The following is a 25530-nucleotide window of genomic DNA, read 5'->3' as shown; positions in this document are numbered from 1 at the left end:
TGGGAGCACTAATGTGCTCTCTCTGGAAGAGAGACTAGACACAGAAAGATATGCTAAGGAGACTTATTATAATAGCCCCTTCAGCTGTGATGGACAACATTACAGCCGTAGCCATCTGTTGAGGCAGAAAGAGATGTATATGAGAAAGGGAGTAAAAAGCTTTCACATGGAAGAGGTATGGGACTTACTTTGGGTTGTTCCAAAGAGCAAAATTAGAACCAATGAATGGAAGCGGCAGGAAGGCATTTCATGTGGCATCCATGTAAAGACAACTTTGGGAATAATTACTACTGAGAAAGAATGGTATAGACTGCCTTGTGAAGTGAGAGCTCCCTGGCATTGGTAAGGCCTCAAGCACAGACAGGATTTTGATGCTTTAATACATTTGTCAGAGAGCTTGTGGGTGCATGATTCGATGTCTGTGTTCACTTTACATGAACTTTAGAATTATTTTGTCATATTTTCCCCTTAATAATTCTGGGAATCTTCAGGATTTGTTACTAAATAGATTTTTTAAAAAATACGGTGGGTAGTGGAAGAACTACCAAAAAAGAGAGAAAGAACTCTCATTTACTAAGAACCTATAGGAGACAAGTCATGGTGCTAAACATTTAGCACACAGTGTGACTATCGGAAAAGGAACAAAGGAAAACAAGAATATTCATGGTTTGAAAACCACTTAGAGTTACTATTTGCTTTTTTGGTGCCCAAAGAGGATCCTTAGTTCCCCTGAATATATCACTACCAGGACCCTGGTTGCATCTCTGTGCTACCTCCATGATGTTGGAAGTGGCATAGATGGTGTAATTGGAACATATTAGAGTGGAACGTGGAAAAGCAAACCAAGATGCTATTGGACATTTTGCCTAGAAGCAGAGGGTCTTCATAGAAAGGAGAAATAATAAAATGGAAGCAAAGGGGAACTAATAGAAATGAAATTATTATTTTGAATGACATTAATTTTTTGTCAAGCTCTTATATGAACCAGGTACTATGCTAAGCACTTTAAATGAATAACCCCTGTTCTTTCCTCCCTGCTGGTGGTCAGAGGCCTTACCTGTGTGATCTAGGGGAGCCCTTCTCACTTCCAATCTGGAACATTTCCCTGCTCTAATAATAGCAGTCACACCAATAGAGAAATGGTTCATTTGATATCAGGAGTCCCAAATTAAAATGCAGATTCTCCAGAAGGGGCAATGCAATAGATGTGGATGAGCTTTCCAACCTGAGTTAATTGATGTGAGTTTGATTATTGGAGGAAAGAGAGAAGAGCACAGAGCTGAGACCAAGAAAAATGGGAAGATTGAAGAATAAAGAGAAGAGGACAAGATCATTAATGGGTTATGTTCCTAGGAGCCTTCCCTGAACCCTCTTGTCTGGAGGAGCAGGCACCAGCACAGAGCTCCCATGATACATGTACTCTCCCATCACAGCACTTTCACACCATATTGCAATGCATTATCCAGTGACTGAATTCTCAGTAGACCTGAGCTACTGAGAATTTAGCAGAACTAAAGAGAGCAGGGACTGGGTCTATGTTGCTCATCACAGTACCCTCAGCATTCCAGAACTGTCCCATAATAAATGCTGAGAAAGTATTTGAAAAGTGGATATAAGAATGAATGAATGCACGTGCTGACCTGTTGACTACAAGGCTCTGCCTCAGGATGACCTCCTACACATCGCTTGCCAGAATGTTTGTGTATTTGAGTTGTTCCCATGTCAATCATCAGATATTTGTGGAATTTTTGTAGTCCGGTGTCAGCAATTTACCAAAAACCTCTCTTTTCTTTTAGCTCCTTTGGGAAGAATTCTACCTTATAGGAAGAAAAATTCACAGCAGAACAATCTGAACAATCTTTTAGTGGAGATGAATTAGCCACTGTAGGTTGGTTGGCATAGAAAAATCACACTCTGTGGTGTCAAAAGACCTGAGTTTGAATCCTGTCAATATTACTGTATTTTCTCTCTGAGCCTCAGTTCTCATAAGTAAAATTAAAATAACAATAGGTATATGGTGAGAATTATATGAAATTACTTGTGTAAAACACCTGGAACCTCGTAGCACCTGGTAAATGCTAGTACACTCCCCTTTCCTACTGAGTAAAAAAGTCAATTAACAAAAGAGTTATCTTGCCAAGACTTAGAGTTCTCAGTCTCTTCCAGAGCTGGGAAGGTCTTGGAGGTTAGAACCCAGTCCCATCACTTTAGAGAAGAGAAAGAGATACAGAGATAAGCAGCAGTCAGCCCAATGTTGCACCAGTGATTGTCAAGGCCAGCAAAACCAACATTTATTACACACCAGCACTGCCCAACTAGTCCCTTTATGATGCACTTGGAATTGCCACTGAAGGAAGCTGTACTCCCAACTTTCACAGATGGCTGCTTCCAGGTTTGCAGGTGCATTTGTCCTGTATTAATGCCAGCCTTCCTGTGGAGTTGGCTTGGACTGCCTTCCTCACTCCAATTAACTTCAAGAGGCAAACCACATGTACAGCTCCCAGAAGCTGGATCGACTGGACTGTGTTTTCACTCTCTTAGCCTTTCAGCTAACAAATATAAGCTTCTGTATTTGTAAAGCTGCCTGGGATGGGGGTGAAGGGCGGTGGGGTGTTGGGTGGTGACATTGTCAGGGAAAACAGTATGTGGTAGATTCTTAGAAGCATCCATCATATGACAAGGTCTTTTCCCAAACACTGCCTGGCATAGGATTGTGGGTATTTCATGGAATTCCTACCCATATGATCCAGTCTCTTCTTTTCAGATATGAGAAACTGAGGTTTAACAAGAGGAAGAGACTTGTTCACGGTCACATAAGAAATTAGTAGGGACAGAATAGCAGAGGCAGATTGAAGCACAAACCTGCATCTGCCATTCACTTGTGTTAAAATCGCCCACCCAGTGTGGTTGTGAATTTATCCATTTCTCCTAGTACTTATGTTGTGTATTGCTTTATACCTCATAAAGCTATGCTATACAGATTAAAATAAGTTTTAACTTTCTGGTGATTTTACAGAGACTCGATTCCTAATATTGGATATTAGGATATTGGATATTCCTAAATTTTGGCTTAATGTCTATTTGTCTGATGTTAACATAGTTACCTCTTGTTTGTAATATCTTCTTCTGTCCTTTTACTGTCAATTTTTCTGTGTTCTTTTGTTTTGTGTGTCACTTTCATAAAGAGCATTTACCTGGATTTCTCATCATTGCTGTTGTTTAAAATATAATCTTACCATCTTACTGGCCTTTTAGCCAGTGAATTTAGTCTCTTTATATTTATTGTATTCATTGACAATATTTTGATTTATTTCCACATTTTATTTTCCTAAAACATTTGTTATATAATTTTTATTTTTACAAATAAATGTATGTAACATATATGTAAATAATGGGGCATATTAATAATTTATAATATAGGAATCTAACACCCATTTTGTGAACTAGAACATTATTAAGCTATAGAAACCATCTCTGCTTCCTTCCCATAGGTGGTCTGTATGGATTCCTAAAAAATAGGAATTTTCTTGATTTTCACCTTTATGGAAATGGCTGCATTTAGTTTTCATAATTAGTTTAACATTTTTGCTTGACATTATGTAGCTGTGGTTCATTAGTGTTAACTGCTCCATATTGTCTCCTGTATAAGTACGCCATAATTCATTTATCTATTCTATTACTTGTCATCACTTAGGTGGTTTCCAATTTTTTGCTGCTATGCAATACTTGTGTATGATTCCTGAGGCCCAAGTAGAAGAGTTTCTCTAGGGCATATATCTTAAAGTGAAATTAACTTGAGTTCGCACATGTTCAACTTTATACGAGAATGTCTATATGATAATTGTTTTCCAAAGTGGATGTACCAACCTACATACCTGCCAGCAGTAAATAAGAGTTCCTGGTGTTCCGTGTCCTTGTCAACACTTGGTGTTGCCAGACTTCTTTATTTTTTGCCTATATAGTAAATGTAAAATGCTATCTTGTTGTGATCTTAATTTGCATCTTTATGAGGAAGAAGATAGCTGTTTCAAGAAGAGGGAGTGATCAGCTGCGTAGAATGCTGCTTCCAGTTATAATGGTTTAATGGTTCACCCCTCTCAAAGATGTCTGCATTTTAATATGGGACAGTGTTTTAACTCAAAGGAATGGATTTTAAATAGTGTACAATCAGCCCTATTATAGCCATTGAAAGAGGGGACAGCTGGGAAGAGGAGCAGGCTCACAGCAACCCCACATCTAGGGTAAACAACGATACTGATTTGTCTGGAACTGAGGGGTTTCCCTGAATGTAGGACTTTTTGTTTTAAAGTCAGGAAAATCCCAGGCAAGCCAAGACAATTTGGTCACCTACTTACACTGCATATATAGATGCTCTCCAACCCTATCAGGACTAAAACATTTTATTCCATGAAGGAAGACTAATCCTCATGCACACACACCCCAAATTAGCCTGGCCTCTGTATGGCAGATGGCAGCATATAGACTACAATTCCAAGCTACCGTCTTGTCTGAAAATACTGCTGTTATTAGTGAATAAGGTGAATGAAATAATTTTACTTCTCATTTTAAAAGAGAAATCTGTAAAAAAAAAATTTTAAGAGAAATCTGGATCATGTTGCATTTTATGTCAGTATATTCCTCAGTAGTTATTTTTACAAAAATTCCAATTTCCCCATAGTGGGGAAAGACATCTCAAAAATGATGCAGGATCCAGGGCCAGTCCCCCTGGGAAAATCAACCACATTCTATAGAGCCATGTTACTTGGACATGAAGTTTGAGTTTTGCCTCCCCCACAAGGCAGAGTATGCCCAAGAGCTCCTGATGCACTGTTAACAGGGCTTAACAGTTAAGAGACTTAATAGGGCTCTTGCTAGAGGCTGGAGTTTCAGGGAACAAGAATGACAAAACCCCCATTGTCAATTTTTTTCCTTTGCAGCAAGTTATGACAGCACCAGCCAACACTTGCGTCAGTGGTTTCTTACCTTGCAGATAAACTGGGTGCTCCTCATGAGCTGGGCTGGCATTCAGCAGAAGCAAACAGGCACAGCTGCACCAGTTGTGAAAATATTTTGACACTTCCTTCCATTTAGTAGATAGTATATAACATAGTAGGTGTTTAAAAAAAAAACACTACTTAATAATATAAACTCTAATATGTGTGGTTCATCTCGGACACTATACATGCCATATAATTCCAAGATGTGTTTTGGGTTTGGGCAGAACACAAAATGGGAGGGGTGGTGCAGGTATCCTTTATTTCAGGGCTTGTGAAGTTGCCTTCAGGTTCAAAGCCCTTGGGTAGGAAAGGGCCTCAAAGCTGACCTGAGGAAACCTATTCTGTAAATGTCTCACCCTACCCAGCAGAAATGGTCCTCCAGGTGGGTTTGGGGAGCCTTGCTTTATCTGGCCATATGTCTCTCGGTAAGAGGTGGCCATTCCTATGTGAGGCTGTGGAAAATTCCGTTAAATGGAAGTGGGAGAGATTCCTTTCTCTGTTCTATTTCCTCCGTGACTGGTCTCCAGACAGAGGGGCCTCGTTACCCACAGGTTGACTGCTCCCTCCTCCCAGGCCAGCCCCAGTGGGTGCCCACCTGACTCCAGGCAGAGAAAACTGCAAGCTGCACTCTCACCTGTGAGCAACCACCATGCCCTTATCCTTTATTCCTTTTTGTTTCTTTATCTCTTCTGTCTTGGTCCCACTTAGAAACTGAACTCAAGCCAGTTACTGCCTTACCAGCCAGCACCAACATCGTGTGGCCCCCTTATCACACACTCTCCCTAAGAGGGAGATCAGAGTGAAGATGCAGGCTCCAAGCCCTGGTGACCAGGAAGTCATCACCCTTCTCCTCAAATTCCTCCTCTTGGAAATAAAGTCACCCTCTGAGATTTTCACTGGGAGCTTCCACACACAGAGGATGCCAAAGCTGTCTTTACATCAGGAGCTTGTCTGTGAAAGTGACACTGCCCAGTTTGAGAACACCTAAAACCCCAATCAGGGTGATCTCAGAGGTGGGACTGGACTGTGATTGTGAGTAGATGGAAATAAAATCAATCCGATTGTAGCTTGTCTGGAGGGTGACTGCAGTCAAAGAAAGAGACTGATTGCCCAGATTCTCAGGTGTTTCCAAATACCCAGTCTGTATACCTGTGGGTAATGAGGTTTTTTTCATTTAAAGGTCTGGTTTTCATGCTGAAATTATGCCCACCCTTCTTTTCTGTTATTAAAATATACTTTGCCAAATGGAGTGATGAAGACAATCATCAGTAGCTTAGTTTAGTTTACCTTAGTTTAGCTTAGGTTAATTTTGTTGTTCCATCCTTACTTGGAACAATAAGAAACTGAAAAAAAAACCTACATCAGTTCCCAAATTTTATTTAAAATTTTTCCATGAAATACAGAAGTCTGGGAACAATAGATCTTGAGATTTTAGGCAAAAGGGTTCTGAAGCTGTCCTCACCCTGCTAAGCCAGCTTCAGGACACCAACTGTGTGCCAGGCACTATGCAAGGGCAGGTGTCCCCTCAGGAACAGGTGTGTCCATCCCTCTGACAAATAGATTCTCACTGTGGAAGGGGGTGCACCTGCCTTTCAGGCTCTCAGAGTCTGATGCCAGGGAGGCCCTGGATTCAGCCAGCCAACGCTCCTAGTGCTGAATCTGGTTACATGATCTGCAGCCTTTTCATTTGGCCAGCACCAACACCCAGTTTACTTAGCGGTCATATTTCTCCCTTAAAAATGGTTTACAAATCAGATTCCTGAGAGTGTGGTTAGTATGCCCATGCCTGTGAGGCTATGCATGCTGACAAATGAGGGTTCTGGGGCTCAAAGACTGGAGCCAGCCCCTGCACTAGAGAAAACTTATTAAGGAAAATGCCCTTGGGGGTCTCTTGGTGTCTGGCCAACCAGCCATCCCCTGAGACACCATTGTGTACAACAGACACAATGTCCCTCTCAGAGCACCGTTTTTTCACATGTAGGAAGAGCCACCTGCCTCAGAATCATTGAGGCACTTGTTAAAATTCATGCTCCCAGGACTTCCCTCAGAATCTCTAGGGTAGGGCCCAGAAATCATCATTTTTAAAGCTGGCTCACAGTGATATTTTTTTAAACATCCTGTTTGAGACTAACTGCTATGAAGATGGAAGAAATGGGTTTAAATATGATGGGAAAGTCTCTTGTCTTTCTGCTTCTAGACCCAGGAAACTGCCGTCTTATCTTTAAAAACACTTTTTGTTGTTATTGTCAAGATGGCACCAAAACAGGTTTTCACCAGAGAATTGTACTCAGAGATCTGAGTCTGGAATAAACTGGGGTTATCTTAATTTGGGCTGCTGCAACAAAATACCATAGGCTAGGTGTCTTAAACAACAAACATTTATTTCTCACAGTTTTGAAGGCTGGTAAATCCAAGATCAACATGCTGGCCCATTCTTTTCCTGGTGAGAACCCTCTTCCTGTTTTGTGGAGGGACACCTTCTTGCTGTATCCTCAATGGCGGAGAAAGAGAGATCATTTCTCTCTTCTTATAAGAGCTCCACCTTCATGACCTAATTACCTCCCAAAGACTCCCGCCTCCTAATACCATCCCACTGGGAGTTAGCGTTTCAACAGGTCCATTTGGGGAACACAGACATTCAGTCCCTAACAGAAGTCTTTCTTGGAGAGTCATAGTGAAGAGCAAAGGGGTCTTGGGGTTGGACCCTTGCTGGTCCCCTTCCCACTCCTGATTTTCTTCTGCTGGAGAGAGGGGAAAGCAAGGAGCGACCTGCGCTACCCATGGTTCCCCCAGGTGGACACTGGTACCCTCAGGACTCCGCTTTTCACAGACAAATTCAGCAGAGAACAAACACCACTCATGTGACTGGGTGGACCAGGAGGGGTTAGATGAACGGTGTCACAATGAGGAAGGATATGTGATTTGATAGAAATGAAGGTGCTAAAGAATCTTAACCTTTCAAGGCTACCGCCTTTCACTTACCGCCCACTCCCCCCCACACACAATCTGTGGTACCCTGGGGCCTCTTGGCACAACCATTTCTATAGTATGAAGGTACAATGATAGAGTGGAAAAAGAAATAAATATCTGGATTAAAGCTCCAGCTCAAACCACATCAGTCAAGGAACATCTTTGAACCTCAAATTAAATTGAAAAATTAGGATGATGAACCCCAATCTAAACAGAATTGGTTAAACAGGGTAAGACATGGTAATTTTCTGGACTGCAGTTGGTGCTAAATCAAAGGTAGCTCAATCCAATGTGTTCACCTAGGCATTGTTCCCAAGGTTTTCCATGGTTTCTATGGCCATCCCCAACCTCAACTCTCCCACCTTATATTTTCTCCTGATATTTTCTCCCCTATCAGACTCAGATTTCCCAGGAATGCTAGTAAAAGCCAGGAAATGAGGCTAATTGTGTCCATATTAATTCATGCTACTTGGCAACCTTCTCTTACTGATGTCAGCAGCCGCCTTCCTGTGGCCAGTCTCCTCAGATCTCTAATCCTGTCCTGCATACTTGACTCAGTAGATGGCTCATGTCAACCACACTGAGAAGACAGAAACTGGACCTCCCTTCTCTTCTCTTTCCCTCTCTGCAATTGAGCCCTCTTTCTGCTCCTTCTGAGCTATTCCTAGCTAACTTCCTCTTCATATTGCCATTGACTCCTATCATTCACCCACAAATCCATGCAGTACTCACCCCAGACTAAACATTGGTCTTCTGGCTGCCTCACCACCTCTTCCTTCTCAGCACAAACATCTACACTATGCCTGCTACAGTTATTTTTTTCATTGACATATTCCTTTGTTCCTGCTTGCTGGCTTTTGTCCCCATCCTAACACTAAAATTGCTCATGACTGACCTCATCATTATCAAATCCAGAACTGTTCTCAAGGCTCTTCCAATGAAGTAAGAGAATAAGAGAAAGCAAAGTAAGGGAAAACAGAAAAGACCATTCCTGAACAGCCACTCTGGGCACTAGTTAGCTAGTAAGAATGGGGGCTGAAGATTATAGAGAGCTTTAAATGTTGTGCTAAGTAGTTCATGCTTAATCTGGTAGGCAATAGGAAGCCTAAACAGGGAGGACATTTGTACCAACAATCAGAGCTGAGTAGTAGAAAACTTAATCTGTGGCTGATAATGTAGGGAGAAGAAAGATACCCATGGTCTGTGTTTTCACAGAGTTTACAGGTAACTTGGAAGACAAAGCTAAGGTGCCTGAAATGAAGAACTGTACAAGGCATCAAGTAATCAAAAACTTAGTAGATGTTAAGTGGTCTGGGAGATCAAAGGAACAGGAGGGATTGTGAAGACCAGACTCCTCCAGAGAAGTTCTCAGCATCAGGAGATGGGCCTTGAAGAAGGGTAGGAGTTGGGTTGGTGCCAGAAGAAGGGAGAGCATCGCGATAGCACTAATAAGATCAGTGAAGGCACAGTGTTGATCTATACTACTTTCTTCTTTTTTTTTTATTACATCTTTATTGGAGTATAATTGTTTCACAATACTGTGTTAGTTTCTGTTGTACAACAAAGTGAATCAGCCATATGCATATATATATCCCCATATTCCCACCCGCTTGAGCCTCCCTCCCACCCTCCCTATCCCACCCCTCTATGTGGTCACAAAGCACCGAGCTAATCTCCCTGTGCTATGCTGCTGCTTCCCACTAGCTATCTATTTTACATTGGGTAGTGTATATATGGCGATGCTACTCTCACTTCACCCCAGCTTCCCCCTCCCCCCCGGTGTCCTTAAGTGCATTCTCTATGTCTACATCTTTATTCCTGCCCTGCCACTAGGTTCATCAGAACCTTTTTTTTTTTTTTTAGATTCCATATATATGCGTTAGCATATGGTATTTGTTTTTCTCTTTCTGACTTATTTCACTCTGTATGACGGACTCTAGGTCCATCCACCTCACTACAAATAACTCAATTTCAGTTCTTTTTATGGCTGAGAAATATTCCATTGTATATATGTGCCACATCTTCTTTATCCATTCATCTGTCGATGGATATTTGTGTTGCTTCCATGTCCTGGCTATTGTAAATAGTGCTGCAATGAACACTGTGGTACATGTCTCTTTTTGAATTATGGTTTTCTCAGGGTATATGCCCAGAAGTGGGATTGCTGGGTCATACAGTACTTCTATTTTTAGTTTTTTAAGGAACCTCCATACTGTTCTCCATAGTGGTTGTATCAAATTACATTCCCACCAACAGTGAAAGTAGGTTCCCTTTTCTCCACACCCTCTCCAGCATTTATTGTTTGTAGATTTTTTGATAATGGCTATTCTGACCAGTGTGAGGTGATACCTCATTGTAGTTTTGATTTGCATTTCTCTAATAATTAGTGATGTTGAGCATCTTTTCATGTGCCTCTTGGCCATCTTTATGTCTTCTTTGGTAAAATGTCTATTAAGGTCTTCTGCCATTTTTTAATTGGGTTGTTTGTTTTTTTGATATTGAGCTCCATGGGCTATTTGTATATTTTGGAGATTAATCCTTTGTCCGTTTTTTCATTTGCAAATATTTTCTCCCACTGTACCATTGATCTATAATTCTGTTTTTGTGCCAGTAACATACTGTCTTGATTACTGTAGCTTTGTAGTATAGTTTGAAGTTGGGAAGCCTGATTCCTCCAGCTCAGTTTTTCTCTCTCAAGATTGCTTTGGCTATTTGGGGTCTTTTGTGTTTCCATAGGCATTGTAAAATTTTTTGTTCTAATTCTGTGAAGAATGCCATTGGTAGTTTGATAGGGATTACATTGAATCTGTAGATTGCTTTGGGCAGTTTAGTCATTTTCACAATATTGATTCTTCCAATCCAAGACCATGGTATATTTCTCCATCTGTTTATGTCATCTTTGATTTCTTTCATCAGTGTTTTATAGTTTTCTGAGTACAAGTCTTTCACCTCCTTAGGCAGGTTTATTCCTAGGTACATTATTCTTTCTTTTTTTTTTTTTTTTTGTAAAATCAAAGTACTACTTTATTAAATGAGTTATTTTATACAATATGAACATCAATATAATTACAATTGTAAAAAAATTTTTTATAGCAAGGATGGACTGATTTTCAGATTTCCAAATCAGAGTCAACTGTACATTTACACAGAATTGTCTTTGCATGAAGCCCAAAAGGGAACAGCATAAAAATGAGTGTTTCTGTAGCCCCTTTATTTTTGCTGATCAACAGTTTGTTAGAAAAGCAGCTGCAGGTTTGTTACCTAAGGTCTGAGACAGGAGAAGAGTCAAAGGTGTCACGAATTCACCTGTAAACAACTTTATGCCTGAACATCAGCTAATTCTGGAGGAAGTGGAGTCTTAGGATGCTTGCTCTCAAAGTGCTGCTTGAAGGTCTTAGGGTCTGGCATTTGTGTCCTACAGACAGTGCAGGTATATATTAAGGCAGCTTTGGCAGCAGCCTTTTGATCATGTCCTTGTTTCTTCTTTTGTCCAGCTTGCTTTTTGGCATTTTTCTGCTGAGACTGAATCTTCTGCTGTCCACGAGCCATATCTCGTGCTCGCGCACGCCGCACAGCTCTCCCAGTCGCCCCAGCGCAGCCTGCTCTGCCTACATTATTCTTTTTGTTGTGATGGTAAATGGGATTGTTTCCTTAATTTCTCTTTCTGATTTCTCATTGTTAGTGTATAGGAATGTCAGAGATTTCTGTGCATTAATTTTGTATCCTGCAAACTTACCAAATTCATTGATTAGTTCTAGTAGTTTTCTGGTGACATCTTTAGGATTCTCTATGTATAGTATCATGTCATCTGCAAGCAGTGACAGCTTTACTTCTTCTTTTCCAATTTGTATACAGTTTATTTCTTTTTCTTCTCTGATTGCCGTGGCTAGGACTTCCAAAACCATGATGAATAAAAGTGGTGAGAGTGGATATCTTGTCTTGTTCCTGATCTTAGTGGAAATGCTTTCAGTTTTTCACCATTGAGAAAGATGTGTGCTGTGGGTTTGTCATATATGGCCTTTATTATGTTGAGATGGGTTCCCTCTGTGCTCATTTTCTGGAGAGTTTTTTTTATCGTAAATTGGTGTTGGATTTTATCCAAAGTTTTTTCTGCATCTATTGAGATGATCATATGGTTTTTATCCCTTAATTTGTTAATATAGTATATCACACTGATTCATTTGTGGATATTGATAAATCCTTGCATCCCTGGGATAAATCTCACTTGATCATGGTGTATGATCCTTTTAATATGTTGTTGGATTCAGTTTGCTAGTATTTTGTTCAGGATGTTTGCATCTATGTTCATCAGTGATATTGGTTTGTAATTTTCTTTTTTTGTGATATCTCTTTCTGGTTTTGGTATCAGGGTGATGGTGGCTTCGTAGAATGAATTTTGGAGTGTTCCTCCCTCTGCAATTTTTTGCAAGAGTTTGAGAAGGATCGGTGTTAGCTCTTCTCTAAATGTTTGATAGAATTCGCCTGTGAAGCCATCTGGTCCTTGACTTTTGTTTGTTGGAAAAATTTTAATTACAGTTTCAATTTCATTACTTGTGATAGATCTGTTTATATTTTCTAATTCTTCCTGGTTCAGTCTTGGAAAATTGTACCTTTCCAAGAATTTGTCCGTTTCTTCAAGGTTGTCCATTTTATTGGCATATAGTTGTTAGTAGTAGTCTCTAATAATCCTTTGTATTTCTGTGGTGTCAGTAGTGATTTCTCATTTTTCATTTCTAATTTTATTGATTTGCATCCTCTCCCTTTTTTTTCTGTACTAGTAACAGCCTCTTCTCTTTGCAGTACAGTGGAACAGAGTGGGCAAAGTTTAAGAGGCCAGGTAGTAAATATTTTAGGTTTTGAAGGCCCTATGGTCTCTGTCCCCTAAGCCACAGAAGCATGAAAGCATCTACTGACTAGATTCTCTTCGGCCAACTTGAGGAGGTATGAAAAGCTGTCAACACTCCTTCATTAAAAATGTTTGTCCTCTCACATATAACTCACAGCAGACTTCAAACTGATTCAAACTTCAATCTACAAATGTAGTCTCCTTGATAATTTCTTGTGAAACACACAAATTGCATTGCTCAATTTGTTAATGAAAACTGTAGACTAGCAGCCTGTGTGGTTCACAACATAACGGTCTATTGTCTATGCTGAGAAATTTTGGCTGAGGTACTGAAAGTAAAGTGTTTGTCTTTCCCACATATTTCAGGCAACTGAGAGTCTTTGGGCTCAGGGTTCAAGACAGGAAAAGGCTGTGGAAATACAAAAAGGAATCCAGATGTAAGCTGAAATCCAAGACATGGCCACATTCCAAGTCACCCATGTAGACGGAATTGAATTCTGTGTCTGATATTTTAAGCTATGCTATTTTTCAGTGAATTATCTGCATTATTAAATGCTGTGAATAATTTTTGTGCTTAACATACGTGTTTATTCTTGAAAACTGTGTTTTCCCTGCTCTAAGAGACATTTATCCATTCTTCTTTCAAGCTCATCTAAAGAGAAATAATAGAAATGCAAAGGGTTAAAATGAGAAAAGAACATATCTGTTTTCTATTCCCATTTCAACCCTGAGTGACTTGAACAAAGCAGTTATCTTCCTTGTACCTTCATTTTTCAATTTAAAATAGGGTTAGCAATATCTGTCCCTTACCCCAAGTCCCAGAAGTAATAGATGAAATCAAATCCACTTTTCAGAAACACCTTTACAATGAAACTACTGCACATAGAAAATGTGAAATTTCTACACCTTCTACAAGCAAATGGCTGTTTATGTTGTACCACACTTGATAAACTAAATTTCATCAGACTTTATCAAAAGAAAAATGGCCACTACCTGGCCATTTGTTACTGGTTGTTATGCCAAGATTTTCCTTGTGGAGAGAAAATACTATCAGGGCATAGCAAGGAAAGTGGGCACTCAGCATGAGGGCCATGAGTCTGAGCACTTAGTCCAGACCTGGGGACATGAATGGTTATTAGTTGCAGGCTCTTGTGACTACAATTGTTTTGATTATTTTGTGTTTTTCAGATGCCAGGGACTAGAGTATAAAAACACCCACATTTATAGGCAACTTACTTATATAAGGGAATGTTTACTAATACCAGTTAGTATCAATCAAATTTTAAACAATGTCCTACCAAAATTAACAATATTTTAAATGCTCAACAGAATGGTAAAGTACAAGCTTCAGTTCCGCTGCATGTAGCTGAGTCCTCTTTGGCTCAGCATTCATCACAAGCTTCAGCAGCCAAGGCATAAGCTCATCCCAGATCTGTCCCTGCTTGCTTATACAGCAAGGAATATTCCACTGCAGTGATAGTCAGTGAAGCCAACCTCAAGGTGAGCAAAACATGTAGAGTTAAGCACTATCTAGAGAGGTTGAAAGTGGGTAAGTTATATAAACAAAACATTTATCAATGTCCACTGACACTCAGAAAAAACAAATCACAGATAAAATGCAATCTTGTTCTCAATGGGCTTGTAATTATCCGAGGAGGTTTGCAAAGCCCAAGCCATGTTGGTAAAGACCAGGCCAAGGTACATACTGTAAAATGACATCATGACATGGTAAGGGATTGGGAGGAGGGGTATGCAGTTTACAATTAATTCAAGCACATAAAATGCATGCTATTTTATTAATAGGTTACAGAAATACCAGTCACCTAAATGAACTACTGAATGGTCCAAGTGCCAGCTTCAGTTTGGCGCCACCTGGTGGCAATGTCTGTTCAGACGTCAATTATCTGAGCTCTGTGGCTGGCTGGGGTTTCCAGAACTACCATGGGGATTTAAGGAATATCTACATGATTTGATGTTATCTGCCAGACTGGGAAGATTGACCAGGGAGCATAGTACAGATTCAGGAAATCTGTCTCTGTCTCCCTGCTTCCTGAGACAGAGACTTCCTCTCCACCACATCTCCTACACCACACAAGGTAATGGGAACTTTGTGGCCACCACTATCTCTGGCCAGCCCACTTGGCTCCACTCTGGAAACCAGTCCTCCTCATTCACATCTCAAAGCCTCACTGACATGGAGTTGTTGGGTGAGGCATATTTTACAGAAGATTTTGGGAGTGTTTAGAGAAATCAGAGATTTACAGTATAGGACAGGATTGTACTTTCTTGAATTTACTTCAGATACTACGGTTTCTGCAGTATATTGAGCAGTCCTTACCATAGGAAATTTCTTGCTAGATGTGTCCTTTTACAAGTCCCTGCTACCAACCAAGGGGTCTCAATGTCTTTCTCTCTCTCCCTCTCTCTTAATCTCTCCTTTTCCCTCTCCTTCTTGTTACTGGTACTCTTGATATTTTTCTTCCTCACAGACAGTAGTTTGGCATTTTTCATCCCACCTTAAGTTAAGCTTCTGGCCTATCTTTTCTTATTGCAAAACACAATAAGATCCTCAGCCAAACCAACTACCAACTACCAACAACCAACAAACCAACTACTAATTTGTTCTTCTCTCTCAGATATATGAAGCCTGCAGAAGCTTTGAAATTTATGGTTTGTTTTTTTCTTTAACATATCCACCGAATAAAAATTTCAGGCAGGATTACTAGCCACCTGCCTCCACCCAAATCTCTGCCCTGCCCCTAAGCAGGCTGGAGGGAGGAGGGGTGTGGATAAGGGAACTGAGTTTCTTTCTGCTGGAGTCCAGTATTCAAATATTTCTTGTTAGAGCATTTCCAAACTCTGGAGCCATTCCTGGCAACACATCCTTATAGAACCTTTCTGTTTGCCTGAAAGAGCTGACGAAGAAAGAATCTGAAACAAGGACATAAGGCCCTGGGCAGATCAATAGCATCCACCACTGAACTTCATCATGAGAATCAATGCTGGGATGGACCAGTGAACTGACCATCTGATATCTTTTGGGAAGCTGCAAGCCTGGCTGCAAATAACTAAAACAATCCCTTGACCCTCTTCTTAAGAAATGTGCAGGAATGGAGATACTTTATTTTTTGGAACTAAGTAAAATAATAAGAGATTTGAACTGCCATAGGATAAAAAATGTACTACAAAGCCACAGAAATTGAGATGGTGTGAAGGTGATACCAGAAAGGAGGGATAGATCCAGGAAACAGAGCAAAAGCCCAGAAACAGAGCCATGTGAGTGTATAAGTTAGAAGTGCAATTTTGAATCATCAGGGAAAGGATGGAGTATCCAATAGTGGTACTTGGGAAACTATAAACAATTGTTAGAGAAAGCAAATTTGGAGCCTTTTCTCATAATACCAAAGTAGATCCCTGATAGACTGAATAGTTAAATGCAAATAAATAAATAAGCTAGGAGAAAGCATAAGTGAATGTTTTCATGATTTTTATATGGAAAAGACATTTTAACCATGATATGATAGAATCCATAAAGAGTTCTTACAAATTAGCAAAGACAATATGAACACCCCAATGTAAAATTAAGTAAATTATGCAAGTGGTCAATTCACAAAAAAAGAAATGACAATAACTAAATAGCATAATTGTAAATTTTCAATTTACAATGAATCCCCTCCTGTGGTGGATACCATCAGGAGGATTTCTTGCTGTAGGGAATGGATGAGGTGAGAATTCTAATGTCCTTTGAAGCCTGAGATTATATCTTTCTGTGAAGTATTGGGTTGGCCAAAAAGTTCATTCGGGCCAACCCAATATTTCCTTGGTGCCTGTGTTGTAAAAGGAATTAAAGAGAAATAACACTGGGCTCTCCCTCTAAGGACCATATCATCCAATCAAGCAGATAAGGGGAGGGAGATCAAGATTGCATAGTAAGGGGACACAGAGTTTACTTCCCCCCACAAACAGATCAAAAATACATCTACGTGTGGAGCAATTCTCACTGGAAACTATCTGGAAACTGGCAGAAAGACTCCTGTACAATCAAAGCTATAAGAAAGATACACATGGAATTGGGTTGGAAGGAAAGAGAAGCGATCAGGTCAGTACCCTTGGGAGGGGACTAGGAGGAAAAGGGCAATTACACAGGCAGAGATCCTCCCTGGGGTGTGAGCAGTTTGAGCCACATATTGGCCACCCCAACCCTGGGGTCTGATGCCAGGAAGATGAACACCCTTGGCTGGTTGGAGGGCTGGTGGCACTAACAGGAGGGCAGAGGGAAGCCTGAACTCCAGTCATGAGGAATACATAAACACTTGCTTGCTCCTGAAGCAGGGCAGAGAGGGAGAATTTAAATCACACTGGTGACTGACTGGTTTCCCGCCACCTCCCTGGCATGCACCCCAGCCTGGACTGAACAAATGCTCCAACACTGCTTGCCTTGCATCGCAGCTCCAAACTGGAGCAAGGACTGCTACAACCAAGGAAAAAGCTGGGCTGTGAGATGCTGAAGAATCTCAAACCCTAAGTGGTGTCTGAGCAGGGAAAAGGCAGCCATTATTGGCAATTATACAGGTGGCACATCAGAGGCAGTCTGGATTTCTGACAGCAACCAGACTGCCAGAACCCACATCCCAAACCTTGCTGACTACCCTCAACAGTCCCTCTTGTACCAGTACTGCTGGGTGCAGGAGCTGGGAGGGAGAAGAGCACACACTTAAAGGGAACAGAGCCAGCTCGGACCCAACCTTCAGGATTTCTTCTGCTCCAGCAACTTGGGACCTGACCCCACAACTGATAGGGCAGAAACAGCCATTGAGTATAGGGGAAGCCCTGCTTCACATTGGCTCTGGCCCTAGTCTTTCCGTCTCCAGCCCCAGCTCCTTACAAGATGATAGCTGCCAGCACACCCTGAAGAAGATGTGACTTGTGTTCACATCAAATACAGCTCTCTGACCAAAGCCACTGGGCATAGGCAGACTGTATAGGGACACTCCCACACAAGGACACACCTTCAAGACTACAATAGGTAACTGTTTCACTTAATTGCATAGAGACAGAGAAAGATAAGCAAAATGAGAAGACAGAGGAATTTGTCACAATTGAAAGTGCAAGAGAAAATCCATGAAAAAACAACTAATAAAACAGAAATAAACAATTAACCAGATAAAGAATTCAAAGCATTAGTATTAAGAATGCTAACTGAATTAGAAAAATGAACAGATGAACACAGTGAGAAATTTAACAAGGAACTAGAATAAATAAATAAGAATGAGTCAGAAGTGAAGAATACAATAAATGAAAGGAAAAGCACACTAGAGTAATGAACAGCAGACTTGGTGATACAGAAGAATGCATAAGTGATCTGGATGATAGAATAATGGAAATCACCCAATCAGAATAGAAAAAAAAAATTTTTTTTTTCAATGAGAATAGTTTAAGGGATCTTTGGAACAATAGCAAACATACCAACATTTGCATTATAGGGGTCCCAGAAGGAAGAAAGAGAGAGAAGGAGGTTAAAAATATATTTAATGAAATTATGGCTGAAAACTGCCCAAGCCTGAAGAAGGAAACAGATATCTAGGTACAGGAAGCACAGAGAATCCCAAACAAGATAAACTTAAATAGACGCACACCAAGACATATCATAATTAAAATGGCAAAATTAAAGAGAGAATTCTAAAGGTAGCAAAATAAAAACCAAGAATCATATACAAGGGAACCCCCATAAGGTTAACAGCTGCTTTTTCTGCAGAAACTATGCAGGCCCGAAGGGAGTAGCATGATATATTTAAAGTACTGAAAGGGAAAAGCCTGCAACCAAGGATAATCTACCCAGAAAGATCATCATTTAAAATAGAAGGAGAGATAAAGAAATGTTCAGATAAGCAAAAACTAAAAGAGTCGATCAATACTAAACCTTCCCTAAAAGAAATGTTAAAGGGTCTTCTCTAAAGGGAAAAGAAAAGGCTAAAACATGAAGATTCTGTAGGAAAGGGGGAAATCCCACTAGAAAGGCTGAAAGGCTGAGGATCAACAACTTAAATAAGCTAATCCAAAGATTAAAGGACAAAAAAGTGTAAAATCAAGTATAACTAGAATAATCAGTAAAGGGATAAATATGAAGGTGTAAAATGTGACATCAAAAACACAAAGTATGCGGGAAGGGAATAAAAAATGTAGATCTTTTAGAATATGTTTGAACTTAAAGGACTTCCTGCTTAAAACAAATAGATATAAGTGAACATATATGAACCCCATGGTAACCATAAATCAAAAAGCTACAGTAAATACACAAAAACAAGAGAGAGGGGAAGACAAGCATACCACTAAGGAAATCATCAAACCACAAGTGGAGAGACTAAGAGAAAAAGAAAAGAACAGGGAAAAACCACAAAAACAACTTGAAAATGAGTAATAAAATGTCAATAAGTGCATACCTATCAATAATTACTTTAAATGTCAATGGACTGAATGCTCCAACCAAAAGACATAGAATGGCTGAATGGATAAAGAAAAAAACAAGACCCATCTATATGCTGCTTACAAGAGATGCACTGCAGAACCAAAGACACACAGAATGAAATTAAGGGGATGGAAATAGATATTTCATGCAAATGGAAATGACAAGGAAGCAGATAGCAATACTCATATCAGACAAAATAGAATTTAAAACAAATTCTATAACAAAAGACAAATAAGGGCATTATATAGTGATAAAGTGATCAATACAAGAGGAGGGTATTACACACATTAACATATATGCACCCTATACAGGACCACCTATATATATAAAGCAAATATTAAGAGACATAAAAAAAGAAATTGGCAATACAATAATAGCAGGGGACTTTAACACCCCACTTACACCAGGGTGCCTTAAAACTCCCTGAGCCCACAGCCACCGCTGGACACAGTCCTGCCCACCAAAATGTCCAGGACCTGGCCCCACACACCAGAGTGCAAGCACAAAAACTGGGACCCCCCAGGGCCTTGCACTCAGAGATCTCAGGACTCAGCTTCACCCACCAGTAGACAGACCCCTTCTGCAGAATCCCTGGCCCCACCCACACTGCTCTAGCCTTGAGACCAGCCTCACTCACTAGCAGGTGGACATGAGCCACAGAACATTCACAGCCCCATAGCCTGAGGACCCAGTCCACACAATAGCAGGCCAGATCCTGCCCTGGGACCAGCTGGGCCCCAGCTTTGCCCACCAGTAAGAATGTTCTCCTCAGGACCAGCCTAACCCACCAGCAGGTGGACCCCAGCCATAGGACAACTGCAACCCCACAGCCTGAAGACCTAGCCCACTCACCACCAGTCCAGCACCTGCCCTGGGTCTGAGTGAACCCAGGCCCCGCCCACTAGCAGGCCAACAGAAGCTTTGGGACACCCCTGACAAAACAGCCTACTGTGTCAGAAACTGGCCCCACCCACCAGCAGTCTGACACAAGCTCTGGGACCCCAAGGTCTTGCAGTTAGATCCCAGGACCCAACTCTGACTGCCAGTGGCCAGCATTAGCCCCAGGACCTGGCTTCACCCACCAGTGGGCAGGTAACAATGCTGGAGTCTCCTGGACCCCAACTCCATCCACCAGTGGGTCAGCACAAGCCCTTGGTCCTCCTTGGGTTCTGAAGCCAACTGCTTTGTAACCCAGCCTCACCAACTAGTGTCCAGCAACATTCACACAAGGCAGGGCCTAGCAACCAATCAGACCAGGGCCAACCAAGCCTACCAGACTACTCACAGTAGTCAACCTGCCACAACAGAAGAATCCACAAAGCCCACATAAGGGAGCATATAGCTCTAGTGATGAGAGGGGAGTGTGCTGCTAGACACACAGGACATCTCCTATAAAAGGCCACCTTTCCACAGTCAGGAAATATAACCAACCTTCCAGATACATAGAAATTAAAAACAGCAAGTTGGGCAAAATAAGGCAACAGAGGAACTTGTTCCAAATGAAGGAACAAGATAAAACCCCAGAAGAGGAGCTAAGTGAAGTGGAGATATGCACTCTACCCAAGAAAGAGTTTAGGGTAATGAACTCGGGAGAAGAATAGATGCACAGAGCCAGAAGTTATAAGTTTTTAACAAAGAGTTAGAAAATATAAAGAATAACCAAATAGAGATGAAGAATACAATAACTGAAATGAAAAATACACCAGAAGGAATCAAAAGTAGACTAAATGATACAGAGGAATGAATCAGTGAGCTGGAAGACAGGGTAGTGGAAATCACTGCCACTGAACAGAAAAAAAAAGAAAAGAATGTAAGGAAATGAGGACAGTTTAAGAGCCCTCTGGGGCAACACCAAGTGCACTAATATTTGCTTTATAGAGATTCCAGGAGAAGAGAGAGAGAGAACGGGGCTGAGAACATATTTGAAAACATAATAGCTGAAAACTTCCCTAACCTGGGAAAGGAACAGTCATCCAAGTCCAGGAAGCACAGAGAGTCCCATACAGGATTAACCCAAAGAGGAACACACAAAGACACATTCTAATTAAAGTGACAAAAATTAAAGATAAAGAAAGAATATTAAAAGCAGCAAGGGAAAAGCAACAAATAACATACAAGGAAACTCCCATAAGGCTATCAGCTGACTTTTCAGTAGAAACTCTGCAGGCCAGAAGTGAGTGGCATGATATATTTAAAGTGATAAAAGAGGAAAAGCCTACAACCAAAAATACAGTACCCATCAAGGCTCTCCTTCAGATTTGATGAAGGGGTCAAAAATTTTACAGACAAGCAAAACCTATAATAGTTCAGCAACCACACCAGCTTTAATAGAAATGCTAAAGGGACTTCTCTAAGTAAAAAAAGGAAAGGCCACAACTAGAAACATGAAAATTATGAAAGGAAAAAACTCATTAGTAAAGGCAAATATACAGGAAAGGTAGGAAATGATCCATGCATAAAGCTAGTAGGAAGGTTACAAGACAGAAGTAGTAAAATCACCTATATCCACAATAATCAGCTAAGGGATACCGCAAACAATTAGATGTAAAATGTGAAGTCAAAAACAGTAATCAAGAGGAGAGGAGAATACAAATGCAGGGTTGTTAAAATGTGTTTGAAATTAAGAGATCAGCAACTTAAAACAATCATATATAGACATAGATATTTAGATATATATAAACTTTATGGTAATCACAAACCAAAAATCTATAATAGATACACACACAAAAGAGAAAGGAATCCAAACATAAAACTAAGATAGTCATCAAATCACAGTAGAAGAGAAAAAAAGAAGAAACAAAAAGAACTACAAAAACAATGCAAAAACAATAAACAAAATAGCAGTAAGAAAGTACATATCAATAATTACTTTAAATGTAAATGGACTAAATGCTCCTATCAAAAGACATAGAGTGGCTGAAAGAATATAAAACAAGACCTGTATATAATGCTGCTTACAAGATACTCACCTCAGATCTAAAGATGCAGACTGAAAGTAGGGGATGGAAAAAGGTAATCCATGCAAATGGAAATCAAAAGAAAGCTGGGGTAATTTTTCACAGAACTAGAACAAATAATTTTAAAATTTGTATGGAAACGCAAAAGACCCTGAATAGCCAAAATAATCTTGAGAAAGAAGAGAGCTGGAGGAGCTTCTGGACATCAGACTATACTACAAAACTATAATAGTAAAAACAGTATGGTACTGGCACAAAAACAGACACATAGATCAATGGAACAGAATTGAGAGCCCAGAAATAAACACACGCACTTATGGTCAATTAATCTATGACAAATGAGGCAATAATATACAATTGGAAAAAGACAGTTTCTTCAATAAGTGATGCTGGGAACATTGGACAACTACATGTAAGAAAATTATATTAGGGTTAAAGACCTAAATACAAGGTTTGAAACCATAAAACTCCTAGAAGAAAACATAGGCAGAACACTCATTGACATAAATCATAGCAATATTGTTTTGGATCTGTCTCCTAAGGCAAAGGAAATAAAAGCAAAAATAAACAAAAGGGACCTAATTGAACTTAAAAGCTTTTGTACTGCAAAGGGAACCATGGACAAAATGAAAAGACAACCTACTGAATGGGAGAAAATAGTTACAAATGATATAACCAATAAGGGGTTAATATCCAAAATATATAAACAGTTCATACAGCTCAATATCAAGAAACAACCCAATTAAAAATGGACAGAAGACCTGATTAGACATATTTCCAAAGAAGACATATAGATGGCTAACAGGCACATGAAAACATGCTTAATATCACTAATCATCAGAGAAATGCAAATCAAAACCACAATGAGATATCACCTCACACTTGTCAGAATGGCTATCTTCAAAAAGTCTACAGATAACAAATGTTGGTGAGGATGTGAAGAAACCTACACTGTTGGTGGGAATGTAAATTGGTGCAGTCACTATGGAAATCAGAAAGGAGGTTCCTCAAAAAACTAAAAATAGAATTAGCCATATGACCCAGCAATTCCATTCCTGGATGTATATACAAAAAACAAAAACACTAATTCAAAAAGATACATGCATCCCAATGTTCATAGTAGCATAATTGACAATAGCCAGGACATGGAAGCAACCTAAGTGTCCATCACCAAATGAATGACTAAAGAAGATGCGGTATATAAATATTAATACAATGAACTATTACTCAACCATAAAAAGGAATGAAATTTTGCCACTTGCAACAACATGGATGGACTTGGAAGGTACTTAGTGAAATAAGTCAGACAGAGAAAGACAAAATACTGTATGTTATCACTTATATGTGGAATCTAAAAAATAAAACAAGCTAGTGAATATAACAAAAGAGAAACAGATTCATAGATATAGTGACAAACTAGTGCTTACCAGTGGTGAGAGGCAAGGGTGGAGGGGCAAGATAAGAGTATGGAATTAAGAGGTACAAACTACTATGTATAAAATAAATAAGCTACAAGGATATATTGTACAGAATAGGGGATATAGTCAATATTTTATAATAACTATAAATGGAGTATAACCTCTAAAATTGTGAATCACTATGTTGCACTGAAACATATAATTTTATAAATCAACTATGCCTCAGTTTTTAAAAAGACTTAATAAAAACACAAAAAAATCAATGCACATGTCTCATTTATCTCATCATGTGGGAGCCAAGCTGTCCTTTCAGTCACAGTCTATTGCAGTCACTCCTGATTCTTTCCCTGGCTCAGATTTGGCACATCCCTGATCCCTGATCCCTGATCTCTTCTCCCAAGGCAGATATTAATTCTGAGAGCTATCAGATTCGAGAGCCAAAAAAACCCATGAAGCTATACAAAATAAGATTATACTAGGTCCTATTGACCAGTTCTCTAAAATAATTATTCTGGCAAAATATTAAAATGCATATTTATCTCCAATTAACTGCAAGAATAGGTAAAACTTCTCCAAGAATGTATCAAGATGGAAGAAATATATTTATTTTCATATTTTCTAGTGATTAAATTTCATTCATTTGACCTACATTCATTTAGAATTTTTGATAACTTGGACATAGGATTGAGCACTTGCAACTTCCATGTGAAAGGGGTTTATATGAGCAAGATTTACTTACCCTTTGATCACAGTGGAGGATTTTTATTATTTTGGAGGTTGTTGAGGAGTATCTGAGGGGAATAGAAGGCTGAAAATCTGGAGACCCTGGACCCCAGGTCAGATTAAATGTTCTTATGGTTTTTTATTATATTATATAATATATATGTGTGTGTATGACATTTACATATGTGATAAAATATTCATAATGTAAAATTTATCACTTTACATTCACAATGTTATGCAACTGACACCACTATCCATATCAAGAACTTTTTATCATCCCAGATTCTGTACCTATTAAACAGTAACTCTCATCCCCATATCCCAGCTCCTGGTAACCACTGTTCTATTTTCTGTCTCTATGAATTTGCCTGTTCTAAATATTTCATGTAAGTGGAGTCATACAATATTTGTCCTTTTGTGTCTGGCTTATTCACTTAGCATAATGTTTGCAAGGTTCATCCAATTGTAGCATGTATCAGAACTTCATTCTTTTTTCTTTAACATCTTTATTGAAGTATAATTGCTTTAAAATGCTGTGTTAGTTTCTACTTTATAACAAAGTGAATCAGTTATACATATACATATGTTCCCATATCTCTTCCCTCTTGCATCTCCCTCCCTCCCACCCTCCTTATCCCACCCCTCTAGGTGGTCACAAAGCACAGAGCTGATCTCCCTGTGCTATGCTGTTGCTTCCCGCTAGCTATCTATTTTACGTTTGGTAGTGTATATATGTCCATGCCACTCTCTCACTTTGTCCCAGCTTACCCTGCCCCCTCCCCATACCCTCAAGTCCATTCCCTACTAGGTCTGTGTCTTTATTCCCGTCTTGCCACTAGGTTCTTCAGGACCTTTTTTATTTTTCCCCCTTAGATTCCATATATATGTGTTAGCATACTATATTTCTTTTTCTCTTTCTGACTTACTTCACTCTGTATGACAGACTCTAACTCCATCCACCTCACTACAAATAACTCAATTTCATTTCTTTTTATGGCTGAGTAATATTCCATTGTATATATGTGCCACATCTTCTTTATCCATTCATCCGATGATGGACACCTAGGTTGCTTCCATGTCCTGGCTATCGTAAACAGAGCTGCAATGAATATTTTGGTACATGACTCTTTCTGAATTATGGTTTTCTCAGGGT

At 39.8% G+C, this 25530-nt stretch overlaps 2 protein-coding genes across 2 annotated transcripts in view; one reads left to right on the top strand and one right to left on the bottom strand.

The window, feature by feature from the left end:
- TACR1 (tachykinin receptor 1) overlaps positions 1 to 25530 on the top strand; it is a 310975-nt gene that overhangs the window by 257657 nt on the left and 27788 nt on the right. The window lies entirely within an intron of this gene.
- On the bottom strand, positions 11069 to 11554 carry LOC133104739 (zinc finger protein 706). The gene has a single exon (XM_061210528.1). The coding sequence runs from the start codon at positions 11514 to 11516 to the stop codon at positions 11286 to 11288; it is 231 nt and encodes a 76-aa protein (XP_061066511.1). The 5' UTR covers positions 11517 to 11554; the 3' UTR covers positions 11069 to 11285.

The sequence above is a fragment of the Eubalaena glacialis genome, chromosome 14 (assembly GCF_028564815.1).
Source record: "Eubalaena glacialis isolate mEubGla1 chromosome 14, mEubGla1.1.hap2.+ XY, whole genome shotgun sequence".
NCBI lineage: Eukaryota > Metazoa > Chordata > Mammalia > Artiodactyla > Balaenidae > Eubalaena > Eubalaena glacialis.
This window is presented reverse-complemented; position numbering and strand designations above follow the sequence as displayed.

What these genes read in the sequence shown, in the direction of transcription:
- LOC133104739 (XM_061210528.1), bottom strand. Translation starts at nt 11,516, where the DNA reads ATGGCTCGTGGACAGCAGAAGATTCAGTCTCAGCAGAAAAATGCCAAA.